Source organism: Triticum aestivum, chromosome 1A (genome assembly GCF_018294505.1).
Source record: "Triticum aestivum cultivar Chinese Spring chromosome 1A, IWGSC CS RefSeq v2.1, whole genome shotgun sequence".
Taxonomy (NCBI): Eukaryota; Viridiplantae; Streptophyta; class Magnoliopsida; order Poales; family Poaceae; genus Triticum; species Triticum aestivum.
The window spans coordinates 501763306-501782669 of record NC_057794.1 but is presented as its reverse complement, the minus strand read 5'-3'; the positions used below and the strand labels follow the sequence as shown (position 1 = coordinate 501782669).

At 42.9% G+C, this 19364-nt stretch overlaps 1 protein-coding gene across 1 annotated transcript; it reads right to left on the bottom strand.

The window, feature by feature from the left end:
• Positions 1–4361: 4361 nt before the first annotated feature.
• Positions 4362–5337, bottom strand: LOC123161857 (uncharacterized). The gene has a single exon (XM_044579705.1). It carries the CDS (start codon positions 5156–5158, stop codon positions 4682–4684), a length of 477 nt encoding a protein of 158 aa, XP_044435640.1. The 5' UTR covers positions 5159–5337; the 3' UTR covers positions 4362–4681.
• Positions 5338–19364: the final 14027 nt, after the last annotated feature.

Genomic DNA, 19364 nt, shown 5'->3' with positions numbered 1-19364 from the left:
ATGTCTTTTCTTGATCTGTATGGTCATTATTTATTTATCCATGTTATGGTCCACTTACAACTGGCAAATTCATTCAAAAGCGGGTTAGCCTACTTGGCTTCCCTCCTTTTTATTTTAAAACAGTCACACGTACCCCTAGATCGACAATTCAAATAATATAATACAAAATGTATCTCACAAAAGTTATACCATTAGAAAATCCAATGATATATAACTCATGTTATGTTGGTCAAACTGTGAATCTAGTATGGATTTAGGGCACTCCCAATACATTGCCTCATGACAAGTCATCTTAGGTGGCGGATTTTTTTTTAGAGAAAACCACTCCCAATGCATTATGGCTTAGATATTCTACCTAAGTGATGTTGCATTTTGTCGGTTTAGAGGTCATGGTTGCATCTCGACATTGTGGCCTACTTGTGGAGAGAAATAAATGAGGATACAATAGAGACACAAGCCACAACGGTTGAGAACATTAATTTCACTCGATAGGACAACAAATTAAGAGCCGTATACTAACATATTGTCTCTTCTTCAATTACTGTGTCACCTCCACATTTTACTATAAACCGAGCTAATAATAGCCAAGCGCTGGAGTCACCTTAGAAAATTATATAATATGAGAGAAGTAGGGTATAAAATGCTATGGTGCGCCCATTTATATTTGCACTTACATTCACACTCTGAGATGAGACTCCGTTCCAGGGCTTCACCAAAAGCACTCATATCTGTTTCATCTCAAACTACGCTATTCCAAGGTAGATTTAGAGATAATCAATCGATCCCTATTACCTATTCATATCTGATAAGTAGATGTGGCACAGTCACCAAATTGGACCCCCTTCCAAGATTTTTCCTCTCCTACGTCCCGTTAGAGATACAACACGCAATCGAACACAATGAAGAACGAAATCAAACACAGGGATACAAGGATTTTAACGTAGAAAACCCCTCCAACACGAAAGGGAAAAACACGCACGCCAGGCAACAGATCTTCACTATGTCGAGGGAGGTTACAAACGCTGGGGATTCACAACTGATCAACTTATCCCGTGCGGTGGCTTAAAAATGATATATATACGCTCCGCTTGGGCACAAGCCTCCGGCAAGTTAGCTCTTATCTTTATACTTGAATCTGGATCACAACATACGACATCCTATGTATGTCATCTCGCTTCCCTCGACATATGTGGCTCCTCACCTCCCTCGACCAGGGCTACCTAGCCTCTCTCAACAACGTGCGTCATCCCACGTCTCTCGACTTCCTAATCCAGTGGTCGACATTCACCGTGGCTTTAACCTATATCCTTGATGGGATGGAGGGACCCCCCCCCCTCCCCCACCTAGTGTGTACCTTTTCCAAGCTTCGTCGCCTCCTGAGGCTTCGACGCCCTCCCTCCACCTAGGTTTCACCGGGATGGAGGAGAAAGGTGGTTGAAACAGATTTGAGCTACTCCGCCGCCATTGGGCTTCCATCTCTAGGATCTTTTCATGCGTCGTCGACGAGCGGGAGAAGCAAGCTTCACACAGATCCAACGACTAGCATAATTTTAACTAGTGGTGTCTTTTATTTCCTATAATACGAATGTGGTTATAGGTTGTACATTGCAATTGCATGTGGGTCATATATATACTAGGTGGGTTTCCAACACCCCGGATGCTCCTCTTCTGTCGGTGGCCCATTAACAACATGGGTGGGACCCCTTCTGTCGGTGGCCCATTATCCACAAGGAAAAATGGGAGGAACGGGATCACATGAGCACCTAACTCATTATATGATTGGTTACTAATGATATATATAAATTACATGGAGATAATATGTAAAAAAACCTGGCTATATTGTTAACCACACTCTTTCCATATACCGTTAATGATAAGGATCATCACCACCAAAGTTGCAACACAAGGTCCAAATTAAACACATAATTACCATTTTGATTGATAAACCGAGTATATTGATTTCACCAATGCATCACATTGAGGGTAATGTACACAAACAAGAATAAATTCTAGAGACTAAAATCTGCAAGGCATTAGGTCTTTTAAGTTTCTTTACACAAACAATATTGCTAGACTAATCACTCTACACAGTCTTGACACACTAGAATATGCACTATCAAAATCTCCTTCCAACATCATAAGCATAATATGTCAACAAAAAAAAGAGTTAAGATAGGATACAATTGGACCGAACTTTCCAAATTATTTAATATCATTACATCCAATGATTATCGACATATGCTATACCATATCCTAATCAATCTTATATCTGTAGCCTATTTATTGTACTTATTACCTAAGTTATTTCCTAACTTGTTTTGCTTACTTGACGACTTACTATTTTGTGCTTACATAACTTGTCATTAATGTGATGCATCTTAAAAAAAATTGTTTCCAAGTTTTAGCTCTCAAGCCACGCGCATTAGCGATCATCATTTTTAACCATATTCATGTAACAATACAAAAACAGAGTTAAGGATGGGCTAGTTTTGATATACGCCAACAAAATTCTCAATGCAAATTCATGATTCTAAATTCATAGTCCCGTAGTCTATTCTTTCATGATACTCCCTCCCTTTCATCATTGATCATGTCTTATCTTTTTACTTCTTCTCCACATTACGGTGTGTATATCTGGGAATCGAGACAAGGCAAGGCAAGGCATGCATTTATGATAGATGCACTACTAATAGAAAAATGGAGGAAGCACTTCTTTGCAATTCTAGTATCCTTGTCTTCGCTCTTGGGAAGTGCATCCTTTCTAACTTTTTAAATGATGTTACTGTAAATTTAAGTTGAAATTCAAAGATAATCCATACTGTGCAAGCTTAAGATTTTTTTCCTTTTGCAGTATGCATGTTACTATTATTTATTAAAATGTGTGTACATATACATGTTTATACATTGTTTCGTCTAAGTCAACAATTTCAACACAAGAGGGGAAGTTAAAATGGTAAGAATGTTTACAGTTAAATGTCAAGAGAACAATTTTTATTTTTTATAATGTTTATGTTATTCTACTCAAACGTAATTTGCATATGCAAGGTTACTAGCATATACAGGAAAATGTACTAGCTAGCTGCTACCTGAAAACTTGTCATAAAACTGCCAAATCCCTTGAATTAACTCGACTTCTCCCTTTCCCACCAAAAAAAAACTCGACTCTTCCAGAATTATCTTTTCTAAAGTTTGCTAATTAGATATCATTTAAACCAGAAGCTTGATCTAGGTGATTGAAGTGAATATATCCGCTGTATGACTTCTAGCCTGAGATATGAACAATGTAATCATGTTATAGCAAATATGTGCACGTATACTGAGAAGGGTTGATTAGATGCAAATATATAATCTTACTCGCTTATTACGTTATTGTTTCTACAATTTTCAAGAATGAAGCATATAAGTAGCTCCAGCTACATAATTAAACAGTATAAACCATTATCTGAAAGTCTTAAGATTATTACTCATCATGTAAACTATACTCAGAAGGAGTATATCTCACTTGTCCTCAAAACCTAGAATATAATGTTAACTATACTCATTAATAGTACAATTTCCCCCCTTAGTGGATCCCAAAAGGACAAAACTAAGTAAATCACAGTTTTGTAGTATATTGTACAATGAAAAGAGTGATTCTGCGTTAAAAGTCATCACAACAAAAAGACATATGCTACAATAAAATTTCAGTAGGAAAACCTCCCCACTAATTCGGTGGGTCCTCTTTACCACTAATCAGCAACGCCCATTAGATCATGCTGCACAACTGCGTGGCCTAATGGTCAACTTAAGCCTACAAAATGATCATCAATCTTTGCACTATGCTGCACAGCACGTACCCTTTTCTTTGGAAGTTCTAGAAAATGTCAATGTGGTTATTTGGTTCTATATTTTTGGATAGTTATAGTACTAAGATTATATCGTTCTAAAAGAGTACTCTCCTTAAAAAGCAAATTATAGCACTAAAATCACACCGATGTTATTAGCATCCCAAAATCTAAACCATGCGCATCTTGGCATGAGAGGCATATACATTACTCCCAGTGGAGTGTCGGAGTGAGGGACACGTATGCATCCTAGTTCTGCAAGCCCCTCAGAGCTAAGCTAGAAATAGGCCTTTGCGGCTTTGCCATGTTGACACCAATGTGGTGGCGACATATATCACTGGCACACTGCAAGCTATGCATGCCAAAAGCAAAGCTTTGCATCAAAGTCAATCTTTCTAGCCGGTCCTTTTTGTGTACATGTGTCGCTCTCCACCGTGCATGAAATCAAAAACCATTAAATCGGTGTTGAAACTGATAGAAAAAAAAGAGAAGAATCCGATCCCCTTTGTTTCAAACACTCCATTATTTGGATCCACATTGCAAATCATCATTAATTAATTAACAGCCAACCGGGCTTGCACCCACGAAATCCAACAGGACACATTTCTCACTCGCAGAAATTAAAAGGGGTAGAGCGCTGGCTACAATTTTGCCACAGTGGAGTATAAACCAATCTGGAGCAATAATACACAATTTAGTTTTAGTTACTAAGTTACCTAGCTACTAGCTGCTACTAGAATCGAACGCACATGCACACATGACATATGATACGAGTACCCCTCATGCAATTAAGCGCAATACATACATGTTTCTGCTGCGGGGGCTCGGCGAACTTGGATGGATGGATCACAGATCGATCACCACTCGGCGTGCGAGCCGTAGAGGAACGTCGGCGGCGAGAATACGGAGTACCTGTTGTCGATCAGCTGCGGCGGGAAGCTGTCCTCCTCCTCCTCATACCCGTAGCCCGCCGGCGCTGCTGTGGCCGGGACGTTGTGGCTGCAAGCGGCGGCGCCTTCCGATGACTCCGCCGTGCTGCCGGGGCTGGGCGCGGGGCCCATCTGCGGCCCGGCCGGGCTCCCCGCGCTGCTCTCGCCGACGTCGGCGGCGCCGCTGCCGGTGTACTTGGACGGGTCGGCGTTGCGGCCGGTGAGCTCCTGCACGAGCGCGCGGAAGCCCGCCGCGCTGGTCGACACCCGCACCGGGTTGGAGATGTACACCACCTTGATCGGCTTGTCCCCGCCGCCGCCGCCCTTCCGCTTTTGCTTGCCGGAGCCGCTGGCCGCCGAGGCCCGGTGAGCAATGCCCTTGGAACCGCACTGCATCTTCTCCATGACCAAGATCGATCAAGCAAAGTATGGGCTGCGGAGGAGGCGACTTCTTCCTGTGGTGGTTGATGTTCACACAGGAGATGAAAGGGAAAGGAGGGAGGAGTGTGCTGATTTGGCCGAGCTCTCGCGCATTTGTAACGGAGGCTGGAGAGTGCAGGACGGCGGGCGGTTCTGGTTTCTACTTTTAGAAGCCATGAAAGGACAGTGGATAGAAGTGGTAGTAAACCAGTGGATTTTATATGAACAGTGTTCTCTGGATGAGAGGTTACTCAAACTCCTCTCCTCACACACGCTGTGAGAAAGGGACGGTGTGCAATGTGGGTGGAGAGGCGCCTTGGATAATGCATGGTCAGATGGGGGTGTAATTTGTTACGTCTACCCAGCGATGATGATCAGGAAACCCCCAAATGCACTCATGCCGTTATGTGTCTAAAATATACTCTCTAGGTTGATATATAGACACTAAAATATCTTTAATATGGGGCATACAAGAGTAACCCATCATCTTGCTTTGACTACCTTTTACTGAAAAAAAAGTTTATTAAAAAAATGCAAACTTTGATATTGCAGTTTTTTTTTACTTTTTATCACCAATCTGTTTGTGCTTATTTTCAACCGATAAGTCAAAGTTTACAAGAAGTTTGACAACACACTTTCTGTTGAGCCATCTATTTTATTACAAAAGAGTTGTAGCTAGCTAGCTACAAGAAGATTGGCTTGTCAATTGTGCTTCTAGTGTGAATTAAGCTTAGCTTAAACAGATAGATTCTTTGTGATGGAATCAACCCGCCCGGTTCCAAGTCCTAGACTTGACACGTGTACTCACATATTTCTCGGTCTCTCGAAGGTGCTCATAGGGTAAGGTGTGTGTGTGTGTGTGTGTTCATAGGGATGAGTGAGTGTGTGTGTGAGAGAGAAGATCCGCGTGTTTTTAAAAATAATTATGCTTCTAGTCTTGATGTGAAATTAATTTTGTTTGGATGGAATATTTATGGTTCATCATTGCTATATATGCAACTGACTAATGAGTTTCCTTCTACTTCTTTTGTGATACACAAATCTTCGTGTCAATTAGACCTGTTGATAGCATACGCGCTCAGTACCATTTTTTGAGGGGATAGGTGTTTAATTAAGGCTAATGGTCAAATTGCAGACCAACTCTAAGGATGTTGCATTTTTTATTTAGATCCCATATTTTCAAATGTGGTGTGACCCTTTAACTCAGGAGAAAATATGTCACGCATCTTTAAATAGTATCAAATTTGACTCGTGAAAGCTCTTTTCGCATAAAATTATTAAATAAGGTGTGCTTGATCGATTAACTACAAGCATGGTATTTCACAACGAGCGGTATCACATATGGCCCTTTTTAGAACAAGAAAGCGCAAGGAACACACAACTTTAAATTAATAAAACCAATCAGGCAGAGTGCAATACAATCCTCGCCATGAACCAACATTAAAGTCTTACAACACATGCTAGATAAAGATAGTGCATATGGCTTTCAATAGTTTTTGTTTTCTCTTAGATGCTTCTTGGACTTCATTGGGCATAGATTAACATATACTTAAGCAGATGTATGTTTGTCGATGTGATGTGCAATGACTAAAGACTTGCATGATTGTACCTTCGAAATTTTAGCCGCGGAAAAAAAGAAGAATGACAACTAGTCCAACCAAGATATAGCAATGTTATGTGTAATTGACTAAGACATTTAGGGTATGTTTGGTTCTTGCCCAGGCTTGTCCCACCAAATATTTGGTTAGCCAGAATTTTGTAGGGTGAACTTTGGTCCCTACTAAAAAAAATACCCTGATAAGAGTAGGAGCAACTCTAGCAAAGTGAATATTGCGAATATGTCATACGGATATGGAGCTGGGGATTATGGCGACTCTCCTAGAGTTGTTCTAATCACGCGTAGGACAAAGCAATATCGCCATCCGCAGAGGCCCTTTTCCGGGCACATGTGATTTTGTCTCCAAGCACTTGTGTGCACTTGTTAGAGTGAGGCTAGCGAGTGACGAGAAGGGCGAGGGGAATCAGATGCCAGGCGGGACAGGAAACCCAGCAGCAGGCACAGAGGGGTTGGGTTGGGTTGGGGTAATGCGATTGGGAACAAAAGCAGAGATCAATGCAGAGATAATAATCCGTGACGTGCCGCGCTTGCATGGGTCGGATTCCCGTCACCGCGGGGGGCCCCCGCTGACGCCAAAGGCCGAACCAACTGGGGCTGCCACCAGTGCGCCCCGCCCTTTTCTCACCGCCCACCATCCCTTACCCCTCCGTCCGTACAACTATATCGACCTCGCTGACACACGGCCCCGCCCTGTAGGCTGGGGCCGCTGAACGGGACAGGAGCCTGGCGAGTGTTCGGCCGCAAAAGGCAATGCGCTGTGAACTCTTTCGCGATTACAATATTTTTTGAGAACTGTCCCGCTCAGGAGTGTATACCTGGCGCTGGCAGTTTTACGTGGGCCCACCGTGATGTGGCCGCCCACCGTCGGGGGTGGCTCGAGCCGCGTGATCGGCCAAGAAGGGAACACACGCGGAACCCTTTTCGCGACCTAAATATTCGGGGACAATCGTATACGCACAGTAACTGACAGTTTAGGCGTATGAGCAAACGGCACTGAGCTGGGTGATATGGAATGTACTCCATCGGACGAGGAAGCAACGTACTGCGCGCTCTACAGTAGCGGACAAAAACAGACATGGCAATGGACAGCCTGAGGATCTGTGCACGAGTCCTTGGTCACAGTCCTCTGGTCCCGGGCTTTAACAACATCTTAGACTAGTCATAAACTCATAGTGAAAAGTAACTTACACTAGTAACATACACATGATCTTAGGCTATGTTACTATCTTTATATAACATACTCCCTCCGATTCTTTTTACTTCACGTATTAGATTTGTGTCAAGTCAAATTTTGTAAAGTTTGACCAAATTTTTATATATACAAAAGGTCAGCATCTACAATACCAAATATATAGAGTATAAAACTACATTTCATAAGTCTAACAATGTTGATTTGGTATTGTGAGTGTTGATACTTATTTTGATAAGTTTAGTCAAAGTAGAGATACTTTGACCTCGAACAAACCTTATATACATAATAAAAAGGATAGGAGGGAGCAAGTGTGGTGTCATGCAAAACTTAATTTATTAGGTTATAGACTCATATTGTACTGGGATATGTGATATTACGGTAACTAGCTAAATTACTCAAATTACCTCTCTCATTAACTCATTGTCACATAGGCAAATTTGCTGAGTTGGACTCCATGTTACTGTTGAAGTTACTCCCATTATAGCCACTCTTAGAGCATCTTCAGCCGCACCCCCAACAGGCCCCCAGGCCACTTTTTCGGCGCCGACGCCAAAAAACGCCCCAGTCGCGCCCCCAGGACGACGAAAAGCGCCGGTTCGGCCCTATTTTCCGCCCGGCGGCCGCAAGCCGAACCCGGCGCACTGGGGGGGGGATCGGGGGCTCTGGCGCAAGGGAAAAGCGTGGCTGGCCCACACTGTCCGGCGAAAAGTCAAGATTTTCTTACCCGACCCGCCTTCCACCCCCGCGCCCTCGGCCGCCACTAGCTATATCCCGGCACCGCCCACCGCCATTCACCGCTAGGTAGCCATTCCCCACCGGACAAATAGCAGAGGTTCGCCGCGCCAGCCCCTCCAACAACAGCTGGGCATTTCCGGCCGCCGTTTTCGGCCGCGGAGGGGCAGTTCGGCGGGTGCACGCCCATCGGGCGCAAGGTGTTCGGCGATTTGCCTGCCTCGGCGATGGACTCGGATGATGAGGAAGCGCTCGCCGCGCTGCTGGAGGAGTAAGCCGAGGTCGATGTCCAGGAAGAAGAGCATCTGATGGTGCTCGCCGCCCTCGCCCAGCTACTGGCGAGCAATGAAAAGCCGCGGCGAGGTGGCTCGGCGCCAGGGCGGGTGAAACCAAAAAACCGGCATCGTCTCAAAGGCTACTGCGTGCTCTACTCCGACTACTTTGCCGATGCTCCAATTCACGGCGACAAAACATTTCGGCGCCGTTATCGGATGAGCCGAAAGCTCTTCCTCAGGATTGTGAATTCCATCCGGGAGTTCGACAACTACTTCAAGTGCAAGATGGATTGCACCGACAAACTTGGATTCACCTTGATCCAGAAGTGCATGACAGCGATGAGGATGCTTGCATACGGAGCTCCCGGTGATTCACTGCACGACTATGGGCGCATGCATGGCCGAGTCCACCAGCATGGAGTGTTTCTACAAGTTCTGTCGGGCAGTGATGGCAGTGTTTGGACCGCAATACTTGAGAACACCCAATGCGAAAGACACTGCTCGGATCCTAGCACATAATGCAGCAAGATGATTTCCTGGGATGCTTGGAAGCATCGACTGCATGCATTGGAAATGGAAGAATTGCACATTTGCTTGGCAGGGGATGTACAAAGGCGGCAAAGGCGGTTGCAGTGTGGTACTTGAGGCGGTGGACACACAGGACCTCTGGATTTGGCACTCCTTCTTTGGTATGTCAGGAACTCACAATGACATCAACGTGCTGCAGTGCTCTCCTGTCTTTGCCAAGCTTGTTGAAGGTCATTCTCCTCCGGTGAACTTCAAGATCAATGGGCGGCACTACAACAAGGGGTACTATCTAGATGATGGCATCTATCCGAGATGGTCGACATTTGTGAAGACGATCTCAAACCCTGTGCCAGGAGGCAAGAACGCCTATTTTGCGAAGGTTCAGGAGGCTTGCAGGAAGGATGTCGAGCGGGCATTTGGTGTGCTCCAATATCGATTTGCTGTTGTCCGGTACCCCGCTCAGACCTGGTCGAAAGATCAAATGTGGGAGATTATGACTTGCTGTGTCATCTTGCACAACATGATCATCGAGAGCAAGCAAGAAGACCCATTGTTTGACACTGAACCATACTACAGGCAGGGTCCTCTAGCCGAAGTTGATCACCAGCTACCGGCAACCTGGACTGCCTATCTCAGTATGCGTCAGGAGATCCGAGACCCACAGGTGCATCATCAACTGCAGCAAGATCTGATAGAGAACCTATGGAGGCCCAAGGGCGACGCCGGGCGCGACGTGTGATGAAATATGAGTTTTTATTTATTGAACTATATAATTTGTATTGAACTATTTGTTGTTGTACTATTTTGTTGAAGTATTTGATATTTCTGTGATGAAATATGTGATAAAAAAATTTATGTGGATAATTGAATGCCGAACAACGGCGAACCACGCCGAATATGGGCCTATTGTCACCCATATGGGCCCTTTATTTGCCGAAATGTGGCTGAAAAGTGGGCCAATATCGGCGCCTGGGGGCGACGACTGGGCGCAAAACCGCCCCCAGCGCCGATTGTATCGCCGGCTCGCCCCCAGGGGGCGATTTTTATGCGTCCTGGGGGGCGAACGGCTGGAGATGCTCTTAGGCCTCTTCCAATGCATTGGTGCTTAAGTGCGATGCTAAGTGCATTAAAAACTTTAGCAACTAATTTCCCAATGCATAGGTGTTTAGCTTTTGTAGCTAGCTTTCCTCATTCAATTGTTTAACTCCTAAACTTCTTCATTCATTTGTAGATATGCATTTTGCATAGATCAACGTGCTTAGCATCGTTTCTTCCTTGGTCACGATAATGTTGTCTCTCCTCTTTAATTGCTATGCCACATTATTTCTTGTCTATGTGGCATCCTTAACACTTGTACACCTTGAAGCATTGGGTAGGGCCGTAGCATTTAATCATTTTTACTCTTTTATATAATAATAAATAATATTTCACTAGTGGAAAAAGTGCTAGCCACAACTTTCGTTGGTGGCGTGACATTTACAACCAACGCCACCACTATTTTTTCAAATAGTTGTGGCGTTGGCTTATTTGGTACGACATTAGTAGGGGCATAATGGTGGCATTGGAAAACAGGGTAGCGTCAGAAGTTTATGGGATCAATAATTTGTACCAGGCGTAATATAGTGCTATCGTGGAATAGCATGGAACTCAGTACTATTATATTTGGTTGTGGTGTGTTGTTGGTTCCGACGCCAGTATTATTATTTTGATAATGCCAGCATTCTTATATTATTTTTGGTATATTCTTTTTTATAGTATATTATAGTTTACTTTTATTAAATTTATATTAGTTTAAATAGAAATAATGACATTTTTTAAAATACGTACTTTGGGACTTTAAATAACTTTTTCCTTTTTTAGTTTAAGACTTGAAATATATAATTTTGAGCCTTCAAATATGTAGTTTGACACTTCCAAAATTTTTTATTTTTAGTTTTTTATGTACTGGTGATCTTTTTTATAGTACATTATAGTTTACTTTTATTAAATTTCTATTTTTTAAATGGAAATAATGACATTTTTAAAAAATATGTATTTGAGACTTTAAATTTACTTTTCCCCTTTTCATTTTAAGACTTGAAATATATAGTTTTGAGCCTTCAAATATGAAGTTTGACACTTCCATTTTTTTTCTTTTTAATTTTTTATGTGGTGATCTTTTTATAGCATTGGGCAAGCCCGAGTATTTGGAGGCTGTGGGGGTCAAAACCAGGGCGACGACACCCTCACCCCACTCTCTCTCTCGTTCCCCTTCCTATCCCTCTCTCTCCGCTCGTCCTCGGCGCTCTCCCTCTCTCCCTCTCTTGCCGCTCGTTGCCCTCCAATTTGATTGGAGTTCATTTCATTTTGAGCTAGGGTTTCTTTGACGGAGGCGGCGGAAGAGACAACAACGGCGGCGGAAGGGACAAACTGCTAGGGTTTATCGCCTACATCTTCGTCCCTCGGTGAGTTCGTCGCCTCCATCTTCGCCTCCTGTAGTGTTCCTAATACTAAATTGTAGTGTTAAATTGTTAAATTGTAGTGTTCCTAATGCTAAATTATAGGGTCTTTGGTAAAGGAAGAGTGTAAAACAAACTGAAATGTAGTGTTGCTAATGCTAAAAGGACTTGCTAGTTATCACTACCAGTATTCGTAGTATATAAAATTTCTTTTCTTGTTTATCACTTTCTTAGGTTTCTTCACCATAACTAAAATGAAACAGAACTAAGGATAAATAAATATAGCAGGTGGTATCATTATCAAAGGCCTTTTAGTTGTATGGTAACATGAATGAACATATGACAGTGGCAGTGGCATTTTGTATCTGCATTTTGCATCAATGATCATCATGTGGATGTTTAGATCAGGGTTCCATTGTTTACTCCCATAAAAGAACATAATTTCCTTTGTTTACTTAACAAGTTGACATGTCTCTGTATAGATCAGTTAGGTTGTAGAATTTGTATAGGTGTATTAGATCACTTGCCATACTTTGTTTGGCATTATTATCAACTTACCTGTTATTATTGTTATGACTGGCATTAGATCACTTGCCATACTTTGATTGGCATTATTATCAACTTACTTGTTATTCTTGTTTGATGAGCAAGGCAATATTATCAACTTACAAATCATTTTCCAGTTTGCAACACATAGCAAAGATGGGCATGGATGCAACTTACTTGTAACTTACTTGTTATTCTTGTTTGACATGTGCGTTTCGTTCTTGTTAGAACTAAGGAACTTTTTTGTTAGCACTAAGGAAATTCTTGTTTGACATAAGTTACATGATGTAGACAAGATCTATTCATGTAGGAATAGAACCCATCTTGTTATCCTTAACAACAACGATACATATGTGTCATGTCCCTTTTTGTCACTGGGATTGAGCACTGTAAGATCGAACCCATCACAAAGCACCTCTTTCCATGGCAAAAAAAAATCGATCTAGTTGGCCTAACTAAACCAAAGATTCTAAGGAGAAACATGAGGCTATAAGCAATAATGCATATAAGAGATCAAAACTCAAATAACTTTCATGGATAAAATAGATCTAATCATAAACTTAAAGTTCATCAGATCCCAACAAACACACCACAAAAAGAGTTGCATCAAATAGATCTCCAAGAGACCATTGTATTGAGAATCAAAAGAGAGAGAGAGAGAGAGAGAGAGAGAGAGAGAGAGAGAGAGAGAGAGGAAGTTGCTACTTCTTGAGCTTGCGTTTGTTTTTCCTTTGAAGAGGAAAGGGTGATGCAGCACGGTAGAGATATGTATTTCCCTCAGTTAAGAACCAAGGTATCAACCTAGTAGGAGAAATGCGCAAGTCCCCAATAGATGCACCTACACAAACAAATCAAACACTTGCACCCAACGCGATAAAGGGGTTGTCAATCCCTTCACGGTCACTTGCAAAGGTGAGATCTGATAGAGGTAAATACAACTAAACAAAAGATCAAATATTTTTTGGGTTTTTTGGTTTATAGATCTGGAAATAAAAGATTGCAAGAATAGTAGATCAGAAACTAATATGATGCAAAAGAGACCTGATGGCCATAGGTTTCACAAGAGGCTTCTCTCTTGAAGGCAAATAATACGATGGGTGAACAAATTACTGTCGAGCAATTGATAGAAAAGCGCAAAGTTATGACGATATCCAAGGCAATGATTATGCAATATAGGCATCACGGCCGTGTCAAGTAGACCGATTCCTGCCTGTATCTACTACTATTACTCCACACATCGACCGACTCCTGCCTGCATCTAGAGTATTAAGTTCATAAAGAACAGTGTAATGTTTTAAGTAAGATGACATGATGTAGAGGAATAAACTCAAGCAATATGATGAAAACCACCTTTTTTATCCTCGATGGCAACAATACAATACGTGTCTCACTGCCCCTACTTTGTCACTAGGTGAGGACACCGCAAGATTGAACCCAAAGCTAAGCACCTCTCCCATTGCAAGAAAAGCCAATCTAGTTGGCCAAACCAAACTGATAATTCAAAGAGAAATACAAAGATATCAAATCATGCATATAAGAATTCAGAGAAGATTCAAATAATATTCATAGATAAGTTGATCATAAATCCACAATTCATCGGAACTTGAAAACACACCGCAAAAGAAGATTACATCGGATAGATCTCCAAGAACATCGAGGAGAACATGGTATTGATAATCAAAGAGAGAGAAACCATCTAGATACTAGCTATGAACCTGTAGGTCTGTGGTAAACTATGCACGCTTCATCGGAAGGGCAATAGGGTTGATGTAGATGCCCTCCGTGATCGAATCCCCCTCCGGCAGGATGCTTGAAAAGGCCCCAAGATGGGATCTCACGGGAATAGAAGGTTGCGGCGGTGGAGAAGTGTTTTCATGGATGCTTCTGAGGGTTTTGGAATATATGTGAATATATAGGACGAAGATCTAGGTCAGGGAGTCACCAAGGGGCCCACAAGGTAGGGGGCACCCCCCACCCCATGGGGCGCGCCCTCCACCCTTGCCGCCACCTCATGGCTCTTCTGGCTTGCACTCCAAGTCCCCTAGGTGTCTTCTGGTCCAAGAAAAATTATCGTGAAAGTTTTATTCTGTTTGGACTCCATTTGATATTCCTTTTTTGCGAAGCTAAAAAACAAGGAAAAACAGAAAGTGGCAGTGGGCTCTAGGTTAATAGGTTAGTCCCAAAAATAATATAAAATAGCATAATCATGCATCTAAAACATCCAAAACATATAATATAATAGAATGGAACAATCTAAAATTATAGATGTGTTGGAGACGTATCAAGCATCCCCAAGCTTAATGCATGCTCGTCCTCGAGTAGGTAAATGATAAAAACAAATTTTTTGATGTGGAATGCTACCTAACATATTTATCCATGTAATTTTCTTTATTGTGGCATGAATGTTCAGATCCATAAGATTCAAAACAGAAGTTTAATATTGACACAAAAAACAATAATACTTCAAGCATACTAAAAAAGCAATCATGTCTTCTTAAAATAACATGGCCAAAGAAAGCTATTCCTACAAAATCATATAGTTTGGCTATGCTCCATCTTCATCACACAAAATATTGAAATCGTGCAAAACCCTGATGACAAGCGAAGCAATTGTTTCATCCTTTTGATGTTCTCAAACCTTTTCAACTTTGACGCAATACATGAGAGTGAGCCATGGACATAGCACTATAGGTGGAATAGAATATGGTGGATGTGGAGAAGACAAAAAGAAGGAGATAGTCTCACATCAACTAGGCGTATCAACGGGCTATGGAGATTCCCATCAATAGATATCAATGTGAGTGAGTAGGGATTGTCATGCAACAGATGCACTAGAGCTATAAGTGTATGAAAACTCAAAAAGAAACTAAGTGGGTGTGCATCCAACTCGCTTGCTCACGAAGACCTAGGGCAATTTGAGGAAGCCCATCATTGAAGCCAAGTTCTATAATGAAAAATTCTCACTAGTATATGAAAGTGACAACATAGGAGACTCTCTATCATGAAGATCATGGTGCTACTTTGAAGCACAAGTGCGGAAAAAGGATAGTAACATTGCCCCTTCTCTCTTTTCTCTCATTTTTTTATTGGTGGGCTTCTTGGCCTCTTTTGTTTTTTGTGAAGTCCGAAGACTCAACCCAACTTGTGAGGTAATCATAGCTTCCATCATCCTTTCCTCACATGGGACAATGCTCTAATAATGATGATCATAATAATTTTATTTACTTACAACTCAAGAATTACAACTCGATTCTAGAACAAAATATGACTCTATATGAATGCCTCCGGCGGTGTATCAGGATGTGCAATGACTCTAGAGTGACTGATACGTCTCTATCGTATCTATAATTTTTGATTGTTTCATGCCAATATTCTACAACTTTCATATACTTTTGGCAATTTTTATACTATTTTTGGGACTAACATGTTGATCCAGTGCCTAGTGCAAGTTCCTCTTTGTTGCATGTTCTTTTGTTTCGCATAAAATCCATATCAAAGGAAGTCCAAATGGGATAAAAACTTACGGAGATTTTTTTGGAATATATGTGATTTTGGGGAAAAAGAATCAACGCGAGACAATGCCTGAGGAATCCACAAGGCAGGGGGCGCGCCCTCGGCCCTTGTGGTAACCCCGAATGGAAATTGATGCCCTTCTTTCGCCGCAAGAAAGCTAACATTCGGATGAAAATCGTGTTAAAATTTCAGCCCAATCAGAGTTATGGATCTCCTGGAATTTAAGAAATGGTGTAAGGGCAGAATCTGGGAGCGCAGAAACAAAAGGAAACACGGAGAGAGATCCAATCTCAGAGGGGCTCTCGCCCCTCCACTGCTATGGAGGCCATGGACCAGAGGGTAAATCCTTCTCTCATCTAGGGGGAAGGTCAAGGAAGAATAAGAAGGAGGGTGGCTATCTCCCGCTCTCTCCCGGTGGCGCCGGAACGCCGCTGGGGCCATCATCATGACGACGATCTACACCAACAACTTCGCCGCCATCATCACCAACTCTCTCTCCCTCTATGCAGTGGTGTAACACCTCTTCTCCCTGTTGTAATCTCTACTTAAACATGGTGCTCAATTCTATATATTATTTCCCAATGATGTATGGTTATTGTCGGTGTCAAAACCGGCGGATCTCAGGTAGGGGGTCCCGAACTGTGCGTCTAAGGCGGATGGTAACAGGAGGCAGGGGACACGATCTTTACCCAGGTACGGGCCCTCTCGATGGAGGTAATACCCTACGTCCTGCTTGATTGTTCTTGATGATATGAGTATTACAAGAGTTGATCGACCACGAGATCGGAGAGGCTAAACCCTAGAAGCTAGCCTATGGTATGATTGTATGTTGTCCTACAGACTAAAACCCTCCGGTTTATATAGGCACCGGAGAGGGCCAGGGTTACACATGGTCGGTTACAAAGGGGGGGTATATGCATATCCGCATTGCCTAGCTTGCCTTCCACGCCAAGTAGAGTCCCATCCGGACACGGGAGGAAGTCTTCAATCTTGTATCTTCACAGTCCAACAGTCCGGCCAAAGGATATAGTCCGGCTGTCCGGAGACCCCCTAATCCAGGACTCCCTCAGTAGCCCCTGACCCAGGCTTCAATGACGATGAGTCCGGCGCGCAGTGTTGTCTTCGGCATTGCAAGGCGGGTTCCTCCTCCGAATACACCACAGAAGAGTTTGAATACAAGGATAGTGTCCGACCCTCAAAAATAAGTTCCACATACCACCATAGAGAGAATAATATTTCCACAAATCTAATCTACTGACACGTTTTGGCAGCATGACATCACGCCACGGCCCGGTAATTATTTGAACCATTTTCTTTAACCAGCCCCGCACATAATGCGAGGCGGTTTCTTGACACGTCTTGTCAAAGCAGAGATCGTGTTCTCCTTATCACGGGATTCTCATCAATGCAAACATGGGTAACCCAACCGTGCCTATTGGTATGACTCCTAGATCTTAGGTAAGTCTCAAGCGACCACGAGGAGGACGCCTGATATTCATCCCCTTTATAAAGGGACAATGCCTTTTCTTTTTTCCCTCCCGTGCTCAATCGAATCCTTCCCCCGCCACGAGTTCTAACACCCAAATCTCAGGTCAGGTGCTTCGGACCTTCAATCATGTCCGGATCTAGCCTTCAAGGCCGGTGGATGCCTGATACGTCTCCAATGTATCTATAATTTTTGATTGCTCCATGCTATATTATCTACTGTTTTGGACTATATTGGGCTTTATTTTCCACTTTTATATTATTTTTGGGACTAACCTATTAACCGGAGGCCCAGCCCAGAATTGCTGGTTTTTTGCCTATTTCAGTGTTTCGAAGAAACAGAATATCAAACGGAGTCCAAACGGAATGAAACCTTTGGGAACGTGATTTTCTCACCGAACGTGATCCAGGAGACTTACACCCTACGCCAAGGCATCAGAGAGGCGGTCACGAGGGTGGGGGGCGCCCCCCCTAGGGCACGCCCCTGCCTCGTGGGCCCCTCGGAGCTCCACCGGCATACTCCTTCCTCCTATATATACCTACGTACCCCCAAACGATCAGAAGGGGAGCCAAAAACCTAATTCCACCGCCACAACTTTCTGTATCCACGAGATTCCATCTTGGGGCCTGTTCCGGAGCTCCGCCGGAGAGGGCCGTCATCACGGAGGGCTTCTACATCATCATAGCCTCTCCGATGAAGTGTGAGTAGTTTACCTCAGACCTTCGGGTCCATAGTTAGTAGCTAGATGGCTTCTTCTCTCTTTTTGGATCTCAATACAAAGTTCTCCCCCTCTCTTGTGGAGATCTTTCGATGTAATCTTCTTTTTGCGGTGTGTTTGTTGAGACCGATGAATTGTGGGTTTATGATCAAGTCTATCTATGAATAATATTTGAATCTTCTCTGAATTCTTTTATGTATGATTGGTTATCTTTGCAAGTCTCTTCGAATTATCCGTTTGGTTTGGCCAACTAGATTGGTAGTTCTTGCCATGGGAGAAGTGCTTAGCTTTCGGTTCGATCTTGCGGTGTCCTTTCCCAGGGACAGAAGGGGCAGCAAGGCACGTATTGCATCGTTGCCATCGAGGATAACAAGATGGGGTTTATTTCATATTGCATGAATTTATGTCTCTACATCATGTCATCTTGCTTAAGGCGTTACTCTGTTTTTAACTTAATACTCTAGATGCATGCTGGATAGCGATCGATGAGTGGAGTAATAGTAGTAGATGCAGAATCGTTTCGGTCTACTTGTCACAGACATGATGCCTATATACATGATCATGCCTAGATACTCTCATAACTATGCTCAATTCTGTCAATTGCTCAACAGTAATTTGTTCACCCACCATAGAATACTTATGCTCTTGAGAGAAGCCACTAGTGAAACCTATGGCCCCCGGGTCTATTCTCATCATATCAATCTCCATCACTTTAATCTTGTTTTGCTTTTTTACTTTACCTTTTACTTTTCACTTTGCATCTTTATACCAAAAATTCCAAAAATATTATATTTATCAGATCTCACTCTCGTAAGTGACCGTGAAGGGATTGACAACCTCTAATCGCGTTGGTTGCGAGTAGCTATCGTTTTGTGTAGGTACGAGGGACTTGAGCGTGGCCTCCTACTGGATTGATACCTTGGTTCTCAAAAACTGAGGGAAATACTTACGCTACTCTGCTGCATCATCCCTTCCTCTTCGGGGAAATCAAACGCAAGCTCAAGAGGTAGCAAGAAGGATTTCTGGCGCCTTTGCCGGGGAGTCTACGCAAAAAGTCAACATACCAAGTACCCATCACAATCCCTATCTCTCGCATTACATTATTTGCCATTTGCATCTCGTTTTCCTCTCCCCCACTTCACCCT

Bases quoted from the DNA above. Each gene is read 5' to 3' on its own strand.
- LOC123161857 (XM_044579705.1), bottom strand. From the start codon at position 5,158: ATGGAGAAGATGCAGTGCGGTTCCAAGGGCATTGCTCACCGGGCCTCG.